Here is a 14,193-nt window from a genome sequence, read left to right on the forward strand (position 1 = left end):
CACATCCTGGTAGCAGCGGTCCCGAATGCCATGTCTCATGACGGGCAGACAGGCTGCCGCAATCTATCGAGGCTCGGACCTAAATTTGGCGACCACCATCATGATTCCATGGGGTTGGAGCCACCGTCTTTTTCTACCCGAGCCCTTCATATGAAAAGCCCTCGTCTGGCCGTCAACCATCCCTGGTACATGATACGACCGTACAGTCCACCGCTAGCCTCGGCTGAAGGGTACTTGTTGTCGCCCTGATTGGAGAGAACACGCCCAGGTCGACGTGTTCTTGGTTAACCATGCACCTCGGAGACCAGGATGTCCTGATTCCAAAAGTAGCAGGTGTACTTTGTACAGCTCCTACAAGGGATGCAATGTGTTTCGTACCCTGGTCCAATGTACCTGCTCCTCATTGCGGGTATTGCAAGTTGGCGAGAGTCTACCTGACCTGGACACTGGCAGGATGGATCGGGCATCTCCCAGGAAGCACGGGAAAGCGATGGGGCTTCTGAAATATGGTGTTTGCAAGGCCCGCGATACTGCTCTGCCATATTTGATAAGCTCGTTCGCTTGCTGACCTGTCAGACCAGGCCTTGACAATCGGATACCCCTTCGACCTTTCTGTCCATGAACGGGTCCCCCTCATGGTGTACAGACAGCAGTCAACAAGTCGTTTCTGTCTCAGATGTGGCGCCTTGCTCTTCGCATGAGAGCAAAAGGATGATACGTGAACCAATCCCAAGGACACGGATTTGGGATTCCTAGAACGTAGGAACCCGCCGCCCCGCCGGAAAAGTTCCGCTCACTGTCACCTTTGTCACCAGACATTTTAGTGCTCCAAGAACGTGTCAGATTTCTTTAGACTTTCAAAGCGATAAAACGAAAGAAGCTTCATCCAAGATTGCCCAAGTCACTGCTAGACCCCGCTTCAAACATCAGCAATTCTTACTGTATGGTACAGGCCTCAGCATCCACTGAGGTTCTTAGCCGTCTCTCCACCGATGTTGAAAGACCAGGATCCTAGACGGTGACGGTATCCGGCAGGCAGGCCCATCAAGTCGAACAAGAAAGTTTTGAGAAAGCCAACATGATCCAGGCGCCAGTCATTGACTTACTTGGCGGACTGCTCCAGGCGAGGGACTCGCTTGTATACAGGCCGGAGAGCCTGTCATTGGGGGTCAGGACGGGGCAAATGCGCGTCTAGAAGACTCGCCACTTTGTGGAGGAGTTTATCCCTATGCTTGCTGTTTTCGTTGGGCGGAAAATCTGTAATGGGTTCGAAAGGTTGGCGAATTAGCTCGTACCTTCTGAGACAAAAATCACCACCGTGGTGACCACCGAGCCACGCAAGTGGAGCGTTAACGACAAGCTCACTTGGCTGACCGGCCTGATTAGCCCATGGAAATACAGCTCATGGTGCGATGATCTGTCGGGGTTAGCCTCTTGGCCACGAATCGAGCTTCATCTCCCGTGGTATGAGCAATCCATACTCCGGTGCTGCTGTCTTCATCCTAATTCGCAGAGGCAGGCCCTATCCAGTTTTCCTGCTTACGTTGCACAGCCCGAGAAAAACCGGTGATGGCCCCATGAGTCTGGGTGCAGAAGCCACATTCTCCATGCTTGGGATGTTGGGATGCCCTTCTGGGATGACAGAACCCAGAGATGCGGCTCATGACCCAGGGCTTTGGCATTTCATTCCGCCGTTCCACAGTACCCGAGACACGGACCGGGATGTTTCATGAGATTTACATAGGGGCGGGACCCCAGCGGACACCGCTTGACAGGACCCCACAGCAAAGGAGAACTCTGGGTTGTCACAGAAAGGGAACTGGACGAACATGGAAGAGTCGATGGAACCGCAGTTCTGTAAAGGATTTGGGACTTTTACAGAACTGTATCAGATTTACTTGGTGGTCGACTTCTGTCCACTCAAAATCCTGCGATAAAAGAATCGATCATCAGGGCAGTGCTTGGGGTTGTCCGCGCAGACGGCCCTGCACGTCAAGCACCGGCATTGGTCCCACAAATTACCAGCAGACAGGAAAGACCCCAAAGTAAACAAGCCCCTTGTCCCGAGCTGACGACCGATTGCCAGATCTGATTGGCTAACGAGGCGGAGGGGGCGGGGGAGCAGGGTTCCAGTTTACGTGCTCAACGGGATTGTCGTGATTGACCGGGGCTTTCCATGGTTCAACCACTTCCTCGGGACAGCAGCGCACACCATCGCGATGTCGGTGTCCACCCACTGCCTTCTCGCAGACTACTCTTCCTCCACTCTTCTGACATCCCACACGCATTTCCGGTCATTTGCCAACCATTTTGCGCATCCTCCCGGGCCATGGATATCATCACCACCAAGTTACATCCGAGACTTCACTTCCGGCTTTAACCTGCATCATTTCATTTAGCGGTCAATTATCAACCGGCGGAGAGTCGGCTGAAGCTACCCTATTAGAGCCAGCATCTTTACACATCGCGTTCCTCTGCCTGGGCTAGCATTGATGACTGCCGAATATCCCTCGATGTCTCGATAACGGAGAAAGCTCCGACCCTCAACTCGTCCATACCCTGTCCCTGACGTCTGAGAATTCAGATGGAGAACGCTTAAGAAACGCTGCGAGCGCCAATCACCCTCCAAAATTCTCTTTTCAAAATGCCAGATCATCCTGTGCGATCTGCCAACTCATCAACCGGCGCCTCTCCTCCATTGCTGTCCGGTTTTGAGAAGTCTGCTATCGACACCAATTGCTCTGGTACGACTAATCATGGCATAAGAGCCATATCTACGATATCGGTGAATCTTTTTGGTTCGGCTCGGTATCGTCGGGTCGTGTGCCAGGTCTGGGATCATAACCCTTCGGAGAAGGGAAAATGCCATGGAGACTCAACAAATTGGTCGTCTTTTACCGAGGGGTTGGTAGCGATTCCCGCTGAAAGCAGCCACAACCTTGCGAGACGAAAAGACGGTGGACAGGTCATAAAGTACACACAGTGTACTTAGCTGCCAAGCAGGTACATCAGTGTGCAACTCGAATACCTTCTGAAGGAAGCTCTGGGTTGAGCCCAGCATGGTACAGCCTGCGACCATATCTTTGTGTGGATTTATTATGAGGACGGTCATTAAGAGGTGCAGCTTGATAACCGAGTTTTCTTGCTCTGAGTTTTGGACAAGCAGTCGAGATAGTCAGCCACCACTTGCACCGCCTAAAATACCTGCCCTTTTTGGTATTTAAATCGTTGTCTGGTTCGCTGGGTTGTCGGTTTTTTATGGCGAACCAAGTTCAGCAAACACACAGTTACGCTTCGACACATCACTCATGGGAACGGTGCCTTTCCCTGAATCGTCTTGCGATTAATTTCTTCTGGTAATCCGGCCACTCGTGGCCTAGGACCATATGCTTCTTCTCGTTCATTGCTTTGTTCTCGTCGTCTTTTGGAAACATGCATGGAGTGTTGCGTGGACCCGTGCCAAAAACTTTTCTCATCATGCTGCCACGCGATCTGCCATCTCATCCCAACATCTCGATTTTGTCACCTTCCGAACTGTTTGCCTGTTGATGTACAAATGTGCTTCGCTCTCTACAGGCTGGTGAGGGTGAGAATCGGTTGACCCACCCCTTCATGATCACATGGCAACCCCTACACCACTACTCGTCTGGGCTAGAAACGCCAAGAATCGCGGCTCCTCAGTCCCATGGCTTCTTGGATACTTGGTACGTTTCTCCTTACCATCGATATCTCGACACAGTCCTTATATAAAGCGTGTATCAAGGCCCTGGTACCTTCAAAGTGAAGCAAAGATGCGGCATTGAGTGGTTCCGCACCCCGTATAGATTTGCTTTAGTACGAGTACCTTTTGTTCTTAACTGTCGTTACACCCGTCCACTCAGGTTTCTCATCCCACTTCCCCTTTACTCACTGTCTGTGCGAGCATTGGGATGACCACATCAGAAACATCACCTGGACTAGTTCGAAGTTGCTTCCGAAATGGCACTCAGCTACCCCTTGGCGATCTCTACCCCCACTGGCAGTAGGCCATGTTATACATACGTTGTGTGCGCGATGATGCAGCGAGGTGGATTTTTTCGAAGAAAACGGAGAGACAGGCTCGTTCAGAGCACGATGAAAAAGCCAACGACGGTCCTTACAAGATTCGCTAACCTTGTTGGAAACCGAGCGTTTTGTGTTTCGACTTCAATCATGCTGCATGCTGTCTTACAGCGGTCTGTGTTTGTAGTGTCCTGCACAGCTAACTTACCTTTCACATTCGGTAACCCCAATGCTACGCCATACACCTCTGTACAGTAGAGATGGCACTAAACTGCAACTGCATTAGCAACTGACGTGGATCAGTCTAGGGGAATTTTCAGTGCCAATGCGGAGGGTAAAGGTCCGCTGCCGGCCCCACGGATATTAGCCTGGGACGATCTGCCGGAGATGAAACCAAATGAAACATGAAGCTCACCTTCACCACCACGACTGCCGTTCGATAGCTGGCAAATACCGAGGCTTTGGACAACCGGCGAGGGATTCTGTGGGGATGCTCCATGTCTTGCGGAATTGTATCCGCGCGGGCCCAAGTCATGCACTTTGTGTAGACGGTAAAGACTGCAGTGACTACCAATCCTCTGATTTCCGCTCCTCTAATTCATCCAAAGGAGGAATATAGCGCCTCAGGAAGTGGAGGGACATAAGACCACAAGAAAGGAGGTAGGAGCATAATGGCAGATGGGCTTCCTGGAAGAGAGGAAAACTAAGTGTAGGTGACGGGGGGCAGGGTACCCGGTCCCCTTAGATGTATTCTTCAAGTACCCATTGCTTCTTTTCTGCTGAGTTCAGTTGGCTCCGGGTTACCAAAAAGAGGAAGTAATCTCTTCACAACTTATCCGAGGAACAGGATCCCTACACGCCAACGAGGCGTCACAAGCATGCATCACAGTCCGCCGGGTGTGATAGCATGGTAGCAAGGCACTTGACCACATAACTTTCCTTTCTCGATATATAGGTGATTCTTGATGCGGCATGTACAATCCAGACCTGGTTTGTTTGTTAGTCTGGTACAAAAAAGCCAAAGCTTTATTGGATATAAGAAAGCGTTCGGCTTTCTATCGGGTAAACGCCGTAAAACTGATATCTTCCAGTCTTAAAGGCTTTGAGGGAGACGAAGAGAGATATAATAGGACACCCATAAGAGGCTTCTGTAGTGTCCTAAGCCCTTGCCATTGTCCTATGTCGCTTCAAACGGAGGACAGTTCCTCTCTTCAAAGGCCAATGAGAGCTCCAAAACCCCCCCATTCAACCCATGGTCGAAGAACCAAACTAACAAACAAACCAGTATTGAATTGTAGGGTACTTATTAAGTACTGGGCCTCGCTACAGAAGACACTGAGGTTGTCCGCTCACTCGACAAATTTCCATGCGCCCGACGCGGTGGGCTAATGACTGGTTCAGGTGAAGAAGTACTTCCTCAGATCTCCTATTAGAGACGCTAGTAGAGCGATGAAAATTCCCATACTTAAGCTCGGCGCTCACTAACAGATCTCTGTTGAGGTACTTACATCATCAGAGTCTGAACCTGAGTTCTTCTGTTTGCAACGAATGCAAGAGCTGCCCAGAGAGAACTGAACTTGGAAAGTGCAACCATCGATACTAACGGAACTTACGTGATGGTGACTGCCCAAAGAAGTGCTGCTTCCGAGTGAAGACTTCGAATTTGACTTGCAGTGCCAGTAAACTGAACGACAGGCGCTTACTTCTCGTCATAACAGTGAGGAACGCTACTTCTCCTACTTACCACACCCATCCACCTGCCCTTTACCTCCTGTCTCGCTTGCTTAGAGGTAGGTGCCAGCTAGCGAGTAGTAGCGCCAACTACACTTCTTGATTTCCGAATACTGACATTTTGCGCAGTGTTGGTTGTTATTAGTTGCACTTATCTGCCTGCCATGGCTGCTGTGCTAAATTTCGAAGTTGTTTGACATGCCGTGGCCGCATGTTGGAAACTGAAGCCCATTTCCTTTAGTGGCCTCTTGCTTTGCTTCTCTGTAAGACGTCTCCAGATACTCGAAGGTCATGATCTGCTAAGCAGGCGAGGCAGGCCTAAAAGCTCGCTTACTTAGTGAGACCTGTCAAACCTTCTTATTTCTTCTTAGTTTCCGTCTTGGTGGTTGGAACTTTTCTTTTTTCCTCTGTGACATCCTTCCTTTTCCCTGCCTGGAGGTGATATTCTTCATTGCAACTTTCTGTTTGTTCTCTACCTTCCTTCTTTATGCGCTTCGAGGTTTCCTCTTGTGCAGTGCAAATGATTCATCTCCACACATTTGGGTGGTTATATGGCAAAAGCAACGGGATCACAGCTAGTCCGGCGGCTCTGGTCTTAGCACATACCCTACAATTCAATACTGGTTTGTTTGTTAGTTTGGTTCTTTGATCATGGGTTGAACAGGGGAGTTTTGGAGCTCTCATTGACCTTTGAAGAGAGGAACTGTCCCCGGCCCTTCAAACACTGGCTTGCCTGCTCTTTACACTTCTTCACTGCAGTCCCGTCCCTCTTTGGTCTACGTACGTGACAAATGATATCTTTTGGGAGCTGAGTCTACTAATCGATGATTCTTCAATGTTCTGCTTGCTTTGGAGTACTTACTTTACTAAAATGCTTCACGTTCGGTCTGCGGTGAGGGTACCATCCTTTCTGAGGCCGAGCGGGATAGAAGTATCCACCCGTCGAACACTTAACAGTGAAGTTGCGAAAGTGAAGTGCTGCACTGCTTGTGATCTTCGAACTTGTATCTTCAACTAAACTCCACATGGGACCCCCCTTTCCCTCGCGCAGTCGCATCGGATCCTCCTTTTCTTCTATGTTAGTTTGTTCCTGCAGTGCCCTCCTCTAAGTATTTTCTTCAATTCTTGCACATTCTGCGGCGGTTGGAAAAGTGAATAAATAGCTGCGTTTTCAAAACAACGGTCTCCGTCCTTATTATATGACGGCCGGAGTCTCATGTTCCATGTTCGGTTTATTTGACAGTAGGTTAATTCGCCGTTACCTGTACGTGTAAATCGCTACTACTACTTAGTACCACATCCGTCAATGAAGCAAGTCGAACGGTTTTTGCGACCATATTGCTTCAAGCGACAGCGTTGGACACTTGGTTTCATTGCAGTTTCAAATCCAGTTCTTCTGAAGGCATATCCTCCAAGTTCACGCGAAGCTTCAAGGTTCAGATTCTCTAGGTTGATCATCTTATCTCTCCTCGAGTAATCATCACGGAGGCAGAATCTCAAACCCATCTCAATACCAAAAAAAGCATACATAGAAAGAGCTATGTAAATGATATGCTGCAATTAATTTCATTTATCCCACTGATGCCTGCTCTGGTGCCAGGTCATTCACATTTCCCTTTACGCCATTTATTGCCTTCCTTGCCTGTCCGTTTTACTAACCCTCAATCCATGACTGAGATGACCACCTAACATTTCATCTCTCTATGAGGGATTCCGTCACCCAGATATCCATGTTAATCGACGCAATGCATCCATCCTTCCATGTCATTGAAACCCGTCCCAGAAGCAATACAGACCCCAAGAATGAAACCAGACCACGGAAATCAGAGCCAATCCGCCTCCATGTCGTCATGTTGTTGGCTCGCCTCGGGCAACGGATTCTTTCTAGGTCTGCCGCGTTTCTTCGGCGGCCCCTGCGGCCCCTTGGAATTGCTTCTTGGTGGCCTTCCTCTCCTCTTCGGGGCGGGTGATCCGTTGGGACCTGTGGCGCTTGCTTTCCTCTTCCTTCCCCTCCCGGGACCGGCGGCTGGGCCTGCCTCATCATAGTCATCCTCTTCACCCCCGCTCGGCGGCGTCAAGGGGTCCATCATGTCCTCATCCTCGTCCTCATCCTGAACGAGGAACTCCTTGTCAACATTCATGAGCTCTACAAATGCTTTGCACGTCTGCATCATGCGCTCGCGGGAAATGAGACCGGTCATAATAGTTCCGATCTCCTCCCAAACCTTGTCGCCGGCGACGCCCTGGATTTTGACCGGTGGACGAGAGAGGTCTTTGCCCTGGATCTTGGCTTTCTGCTCGCGGCGGTTGGTGCCCATGTTGTAAAGACGGCGGAGGTAGGTGCGGACTTCCCAAAGGGCGAGGAGGATCATGGACCCTGCTGTCAACTGGCGGAGGCGCTGAATGTCAATATCGGGCAGTGCTGGTTGGACAGGCTGAACAGGCGCCATCGGTTGTTCATGGGGCTGCTCTCCAGGTGTGGGCGCCAGTGCTGGTGTCGGCTCAGGCTCAGGCGCGGGCCCGTCAATAGCGTCCATTCGGACCTGGAAAACCTCCGATTCAATGATTTGAGCTATGGTTGATCCGGTTGATGTGACTAACTTCTCCATCGTGTAAACGGTAGACTGAAGCTCGCCCACCGTCATATACTCGAAAAAGGCCATGTTCTCGATGATGAAACGGGCATACTGAACGTGAGGAGGGATTTCCTCGCCTGTCAGTTCGAGTTTCGACACATCAAAGTCCACCTGAGTGCAGAGCTTCTCCAGGAACTTTTGACGATTCTTCGACTTGCTGATCTTGAGCACCTCCATCATGAGATGAAGCTTAGGGGTGAATGGATTGACTGTCGCGCCACGCGGATCTTTGACAATATCGCGCTGATACGCGAAAGCCGACTGTATCGCCTTGACGTATTCGCGTTCAACAACAGTTTCATGCTTTCCATGAAGTGACTTGTGCTCCAGAAAGGCGAGCTCAGAGATACGGGGATTAGACGAAGTCTCTAGAGTAATGAAGGTCACGCCCGTTTCCTTGGGATGGACCAGACCTTGACGGTTAATGCTGGCAAGGACCTCAACTGCCAAGAAAGCATGCTCGTCCTGAGTCGCGGTGGCAATACGGATGATCTCCTTGAGGAACCGGTGAGTCGTCGCACTGGCCACATCATCGTGGTTTGTGCCTCCGATCACAGTCAGCTCGCGTTTCTTCTTGCCTTTGCCATCGCCAGCCGCAGTTTCCGGGGCCTGTTCGGATCTCTTCTCCTCCGTAAAGAGGAATTCCTTGAAAGAACGCAAGACCATCGATTCCAGCACCGGATTCTGGTCGTCAAAGACTTGCTGGAATGTTGTATAGACGTTGGCTGCCACGTAGTTCCTTGGGGAAGACTGGCACACCAGGCCGACCGAGTCGAGTGCCGCTTTCCTCACATCCAAAGGTTGGATAGGGGACGCAAATGGTACCACGATGTCAACCATAAGCTTTGATATGGCGGACCCTGTCATCCTAGGGCCGATTTTGCTCTGCTTGAAAAGCTGGAAATGGCTATCAAGATTGCAATGTTTGCCGATCATACCCACGATCAGCGAGTAGCGTTCGAACTGCTTTCTCGGCATCCCCTCCAGGGGCTTGTTCGGATTACTGACGCGCATATGGTTCATGGCCACCAAACTGGAGCACACGAGTCTCGCGAGATTGTCCGAGTTGTCTAAACGTTCGCTAATGATCCAGAGGCATGCCACGATATCATCAAGCAAGACTCTCGTGACCTTCGGAACAGCAGGCAAGAGTTTGTTACGAACATCCGTAAGGAATTCGTTATGCACGCTTGAGACCTCTGGGAGAACTAGTTTGTAGATGACAACGACTGCCCTCGACACAACTAGGTCTTCGCTGCTGTTCATGCTGTCGATATGAGGCTTGAGAAGTCGAAGCTGCTCAAACGTGAAAAGGCTAGGATCAGCTTTCGCAAAAATCTGAAGGACTGTCAGGGCATCGCGACCCGAAGGAACAGACGAATCTCCCGACTCAGGGTTGTCCACCAGTTCGAACATGCTTGCAACCAGCTTTCTGCAGACTTCCAACGACACCGCCGCAGATTTGAAATCCGGTGCCAAGAGAGTCTGCAAGACTTTGTCCAAGACGTTGGTCACGTTTCCTTGCTTTACGGTCTGAACCATCAAAGCAACATGGTCCGAGAGGGAGATCTGAGATGATGCAGAGTTCTCGCCCTCCTGGAAGGGAATAAACCATATCTCTTCGATAACCTGGCGAGCCAGGTCCCTTACGCTCTCTTCCGGGTCCTGCACACGGTGAAGCAGACCGTTTGCAATGGCGCTGCGGATCGCCTTGCTTTTGTTTCGAAGATAGATATCCTTAGCGAGTTTCATAGCCCGCTTCCTGACTCCTGGTCCGGCATCAATGAAGCGATCAACCACAGTTCCGATCATCTTAGTCTCCAACTCTGGTCTCATACTGATACACTTGCCGATAAGGCCGAGTGCCGAATCTCGAACTTGGGTCGACGAGTCGTTTGAGCAGCGCAGAATGAGCTGGACCACCACAGAATCGCCATCGAGAATAGACGGGTCCGTCTCCAGGACCTGATTGATACTCTTCAAACTCTTGCTCCTGACTGTCGGCTGGTCGCTAGCCATCGAACCGAGCAAGATGTTGAGAATTGCGCTGAAGGATTCGCATAACTGCGACCGCAACAGTGTGATGGAATAGGAAAGTTTGGCCTGGTTAGGTGACACTTTCTTGAAAGAGTACTCGTTGGAGAGCCATCGACGGTCTTGGATCATCTGTCGCAGTCTGTAGGCCAGTCTTCCAAACTCCTGATCGCGCTCGCGGTCGTCATCGTCGCAAGAATCATACCCAGCACAAACTTTTGTGCCCCAATCTGAAATTATGAAGCTGATGGCGCTTGCGAGATGCGGGTCCTCGGTGAAACGGCTCTCGAGCCATTCCAGGGTCGCCCGGTATGGACCAACCCAAGCAACCATCGTTTCCGAGCGTGATCGCAGTTCCAGTGCTGAGGCGGCAAGATCCGACAGGAAAAGTCCCAGTTCATCCGCATCCCTGGCGTCCAAAGCATTCGCCGTCTTCCTGACATGACTGCGAAGCTTGGAGATCGCAGCGCCCATGGTGCCCATCAGTTCAAGCGCCATATTCTTGGCGGTGACGCTTGTCTTATCACCCTCCACCAGCTTAACCATCATGAAGTTTAGCAGACGAAGCAGAAGTTCTGCTGCCGGCCAATCTGGGTTGTCCATGCAGGTTGTAAAGTCCTCCACGAAAAGATCGAGAAGGTTGCGGTACGGAGTATCGCCGGATTTTGTGGACGTCAGCGCACGGTTCACAATGAAGTTGACGACATAAGAAGCATTTCGCTTAGCCGTGTCCATCAAGGGCGTTGCAAGAGCGGTAAGCTCCTGGATTGCAGTTGAATGCTGGATTGCGCCGTGGTCCTCATCACGAATAACAAACGACAGCTGCTTCCCACCGGTAACTGCGCCTGCCAGCTCATCCTCTTCCTCGTCGCCATCTGAGCGAAGAGCTTTGCCTCCGTGTGTCTTTGTCTCATCAACTTGTCCTGCGCTGGTTTGGACCAATCGCATGATCAGTGCAGAAACTGGCTGTATGCTGTTTCCATCAACCAGCTTAAACGTCCTGGCACGCTTTCCCAGTGGCAGTTTTTCTAGTGAGGTCAGAATCTCGTCAAAGATGCCTTGTCGTTGGGCAGGATTCAAATGGAAGATCTGCGATAGCATATCCATAGCCACCAGACGGAAGCCATCGAACTTCTGAGTATCGAGAACCGACTCCCTTTCCGTATGAGCGGTTTCGAGGAAAATCAGTTGTGAAGCCGTGAACTCCAGGGTGTTGGTGACCGTATCCGACGTGTCAATCTTGGCCAAAAGTACTGACATCTGCGAGAACAGCTTTTGGCTATCGTTGAAGAGTGATGCGATCCTCTTCTTGTGGGAAGATAGTAACTTGAAGAGCTCTGCGGTGTTATCGGAACTCCTCAACTCAGCGACCGGAATCACGATACCGTCCATTACCCTTTTGAACAAATTGAGTGACTGGTCGATTGTATCCTCCGAGTATAGCTGCTTATCCTCACGCCCTCCGCACATCATACGTAACGCTGTCCTGGCAGCTTTGAGAGCTGTTTCCAACGCAGGAAGCTGCTGGATCCACGAATCAACATCCGCGGGGACCCATGACTCCTCAACCTTGATCTCCAAAGAGTCGGCTTGCTTCAAGGCATTTTCGCAGAAACGGAGTAAGCGAAGAAGATCTTGGAGTGGAACTTTGTGAAAACAGTTCAATTGGATGACCTTTGCCAGCAGCGTTTGGGCCTTGGTCTGGCACACTGGAGATAGCGTGCTTTCTCCGTCAACGGTTAGCAGCACCCATTCGTTCGATGTACGATTATGAACAGCATGATTTTCTGCCTCGAAAACTTGTTGTAAAAAAACCTTCAACTCATGAAGGGCAGCGTTGCTTCGCTGCTGGAAACCCAAACTCTCCCCATATAGCTCCTCGTCTAGGTCTTCTCGTTTCCGTTTCCGCTCCGAAAGGTTGACCGGCTCGTCAGGCTCATCGGGAATAGCCATATACTCACTCTTGTTAAAAATAGGCGCATGAGGCAGCTCGATAGCAATAGCGACAGCTGGTTGTTGGGAGTTGGAGGGAGCCTGAGAGGTCGACTTTGTCGGACTACCTCTAACAACAAGAGCCGGCGACGGAAGAGCAGCAACCTCTTCACTAGGCCGTTTTGGAGCCACGGGTGGAGCTAACTCGGGAGGCGCCGAGAGTGTAGGCTGCTGTGGTGCTGGTTGGGGAGGTGCCGGCTGTATGAGTACCGGCTGTATGGGTGCAAACTGAGGCGGAGGCTGAGAAATGGGTGGCCGGGTTGAGACTGGCGGCTCACTTGACGCAATGCCCTGGCTCGAGCTGGCTTGAAGAGCCGCCTGGGCCCTTTCGAGTTCGGCCCTGGTTGGTAACACTATTTCAAACCGGGCCCGGTTCTGCGAATGCGCTTGACGGTTCTTCGGGGCGTTGGTAGGAGTCTGTCTCTCAGCCCTATGTTCGACTTTCGGTGGGGGAACCGGTGACTCTTGTTTGATGGGGACGGGCGTAGTCCGCTCGACTTTCGGTTGTTGGCCGTTTGCGGATGTCATGCCGGGAGTATCTGGCGTTGGGTACCTGAACGGTATTGACGTTTGCTCGTAAAACATCTTTGAGAATGGAGAGAGGGTAGATGCCAACGAGGCTATTGGGGCAACAGCAGAAGAACTACCACTGGTTGGTGCTTTCGGACCCGTCTTAAACTTGCTGTAGAGGTGGTCAGTCCCGACTCTTCCTCACTTCCTCGTCAAAACGTACAATTCTGTGATATTCGCCCTCTCTATCAAGTGTTGGACCTGACTGAGAGTTTGCTGAACGCGTTTGCTCGGACCTGTGTTGCGAACTTCTTGATTGAGGCCATCAAATTCCTGAGTGCTGAGGAGGTCGAGTACGCTGGGGGCGGGCGACGCAGCTCCGATCGAAGGTGTAGGTAAGATGCCTAGAGGTGAATACATAGATGGTTAGAACTAGAGCATAAAAGTAAAAGATATTGGAGCGAAGAGGAGAGGGGTGTGTATGACGATATTGGGGAAGGGCAGCAAACATGAAGTGTCGCAGAGTTGGGATGGTTTGATCTTACTTGGGTCAAAAGGTACGATCGAGGTGAAAGGCGTATATGGCAGAGCTTCGTAGAGTGCGAAAGGTCTCATGAATCCACCAGCTTGTTGCGGCGACGAGGACGCCGGCGCGCCTTGTGAGCCATGGTAGTCTTGGGCGTTGGGATCCATATTGTGGTGGTGTCTATTGTTGCTTTTGCTGCTTGATCACTTTGACAGCAGCATTAGCGCATGGTGATTTTGATGGGTGTATCCGGCGCAAGTGTCGTCCCAGCCGGAGGGTATCGGCAGCAGCGGCAGCAGCAGACGCAGCAGCACGTAAGGACTCGAGGCCCAAAGTTCAGACGAGAGCGGAAGTTGTTGCCATGCGAACCGACGCTTTCGGCGGAATCGTGTAGTCGCGGAGGGCCTTTGTCTCGGGGATTGGCCTGGGCGCGTCGGACTTGGGAGACGAGATGGATGGTTCAAGGAAAGGAAATCAAGTTGCAGGCACAGGTATGTCCATGTCGCATCGATGTGTTGCAACCACGACCTGGGAGACTGCCTGATGGAGATAGAAATAATAAAGATACGTGTAATCGATGTTGAACAAGTTCAAGGAAGGTGAAGTTCAGGTACCCAATCTCAAGGAAAGTCCAATGGACCCAAATGTTTCCCCAGATCCGCAAAGCAGGCGCAATCCAATGGAACCAACCAACAAACGCCAGGGGCAACACGGGAAACAGCC

The 14,193-nt window shown here is 51.1% G+C and overlaps 1 protein-coding gene across 1 annotated transcript; it reads right to left on the reverse strand.

Moving 5' to 3' along the window:
* Positions 1-7,448: 7,448 nt before the first annotated feature.
* B0H65DRAFT_319852 (uncharacterized protein) lies at positions 7,449-13,783 on the reverse strand. Its single transcript, XM_062823396.1, has 3 exons — positions 13,490-13,783; positions 13,168-13,348; positions 7,449-13,116 (listed from the first exon to the last, which is right to left on the reverse strand). The coding sequence occupies exons 1-3, from the start codon at positions 13,635-13,637 to the stop codon at positions 7,596-7,598; spliced, it is 5,850 nt and encodes a 1,949-aa protein (XP_062677801.1). The 5' UTR covers positions 13,638-13,783; the 3' UTR covers positions 7,449-7,595.
* Between the last annotated feature and the right edge of the window lie 410 nt (positions 13,784-14,193).

This window comes from Neurospora tetraspora (assembly GCF_033439725.1).
Source record: "Neurospora tetraspora strain CBS 560.94 chromosome Unknown B0H65scaffold_8, whole genome shotgun sequence".
NCBI classification, from domain to species: domain Eukaryota; kingdom Fungi; phylum Ascomycota; class Sordariomycetes; order Sordariales; family Sordariaceae; genus Neurospora; species Neurospora tetraspora.

Excerpts from the sequence above, each read along its gene's own strand:
- B0H65DRAFT_319852 (XM_062823396.1), bottom strand. The coding sequence starts at position 13,637 with ATGGATCCCAACGCCCAAGACTACCATGGCTCACAAGGCGCGCCGGCG. Across the intron at positions 13,349-13,489 it reads GATCGTACCTTTTGACCCAA|GCATCTTACCTACACCTTCG; the intron begins GTAAGATCAAAC and ends ATTCACCTCTAG. Across the intron at positions 13,117-13,167 it reads AGGGCGAATATCACAGAATT|CAAGTTTAAGACGGGTCCGA; the intron begins GTACGTTTTGAC and ends CCACCTCTACAG.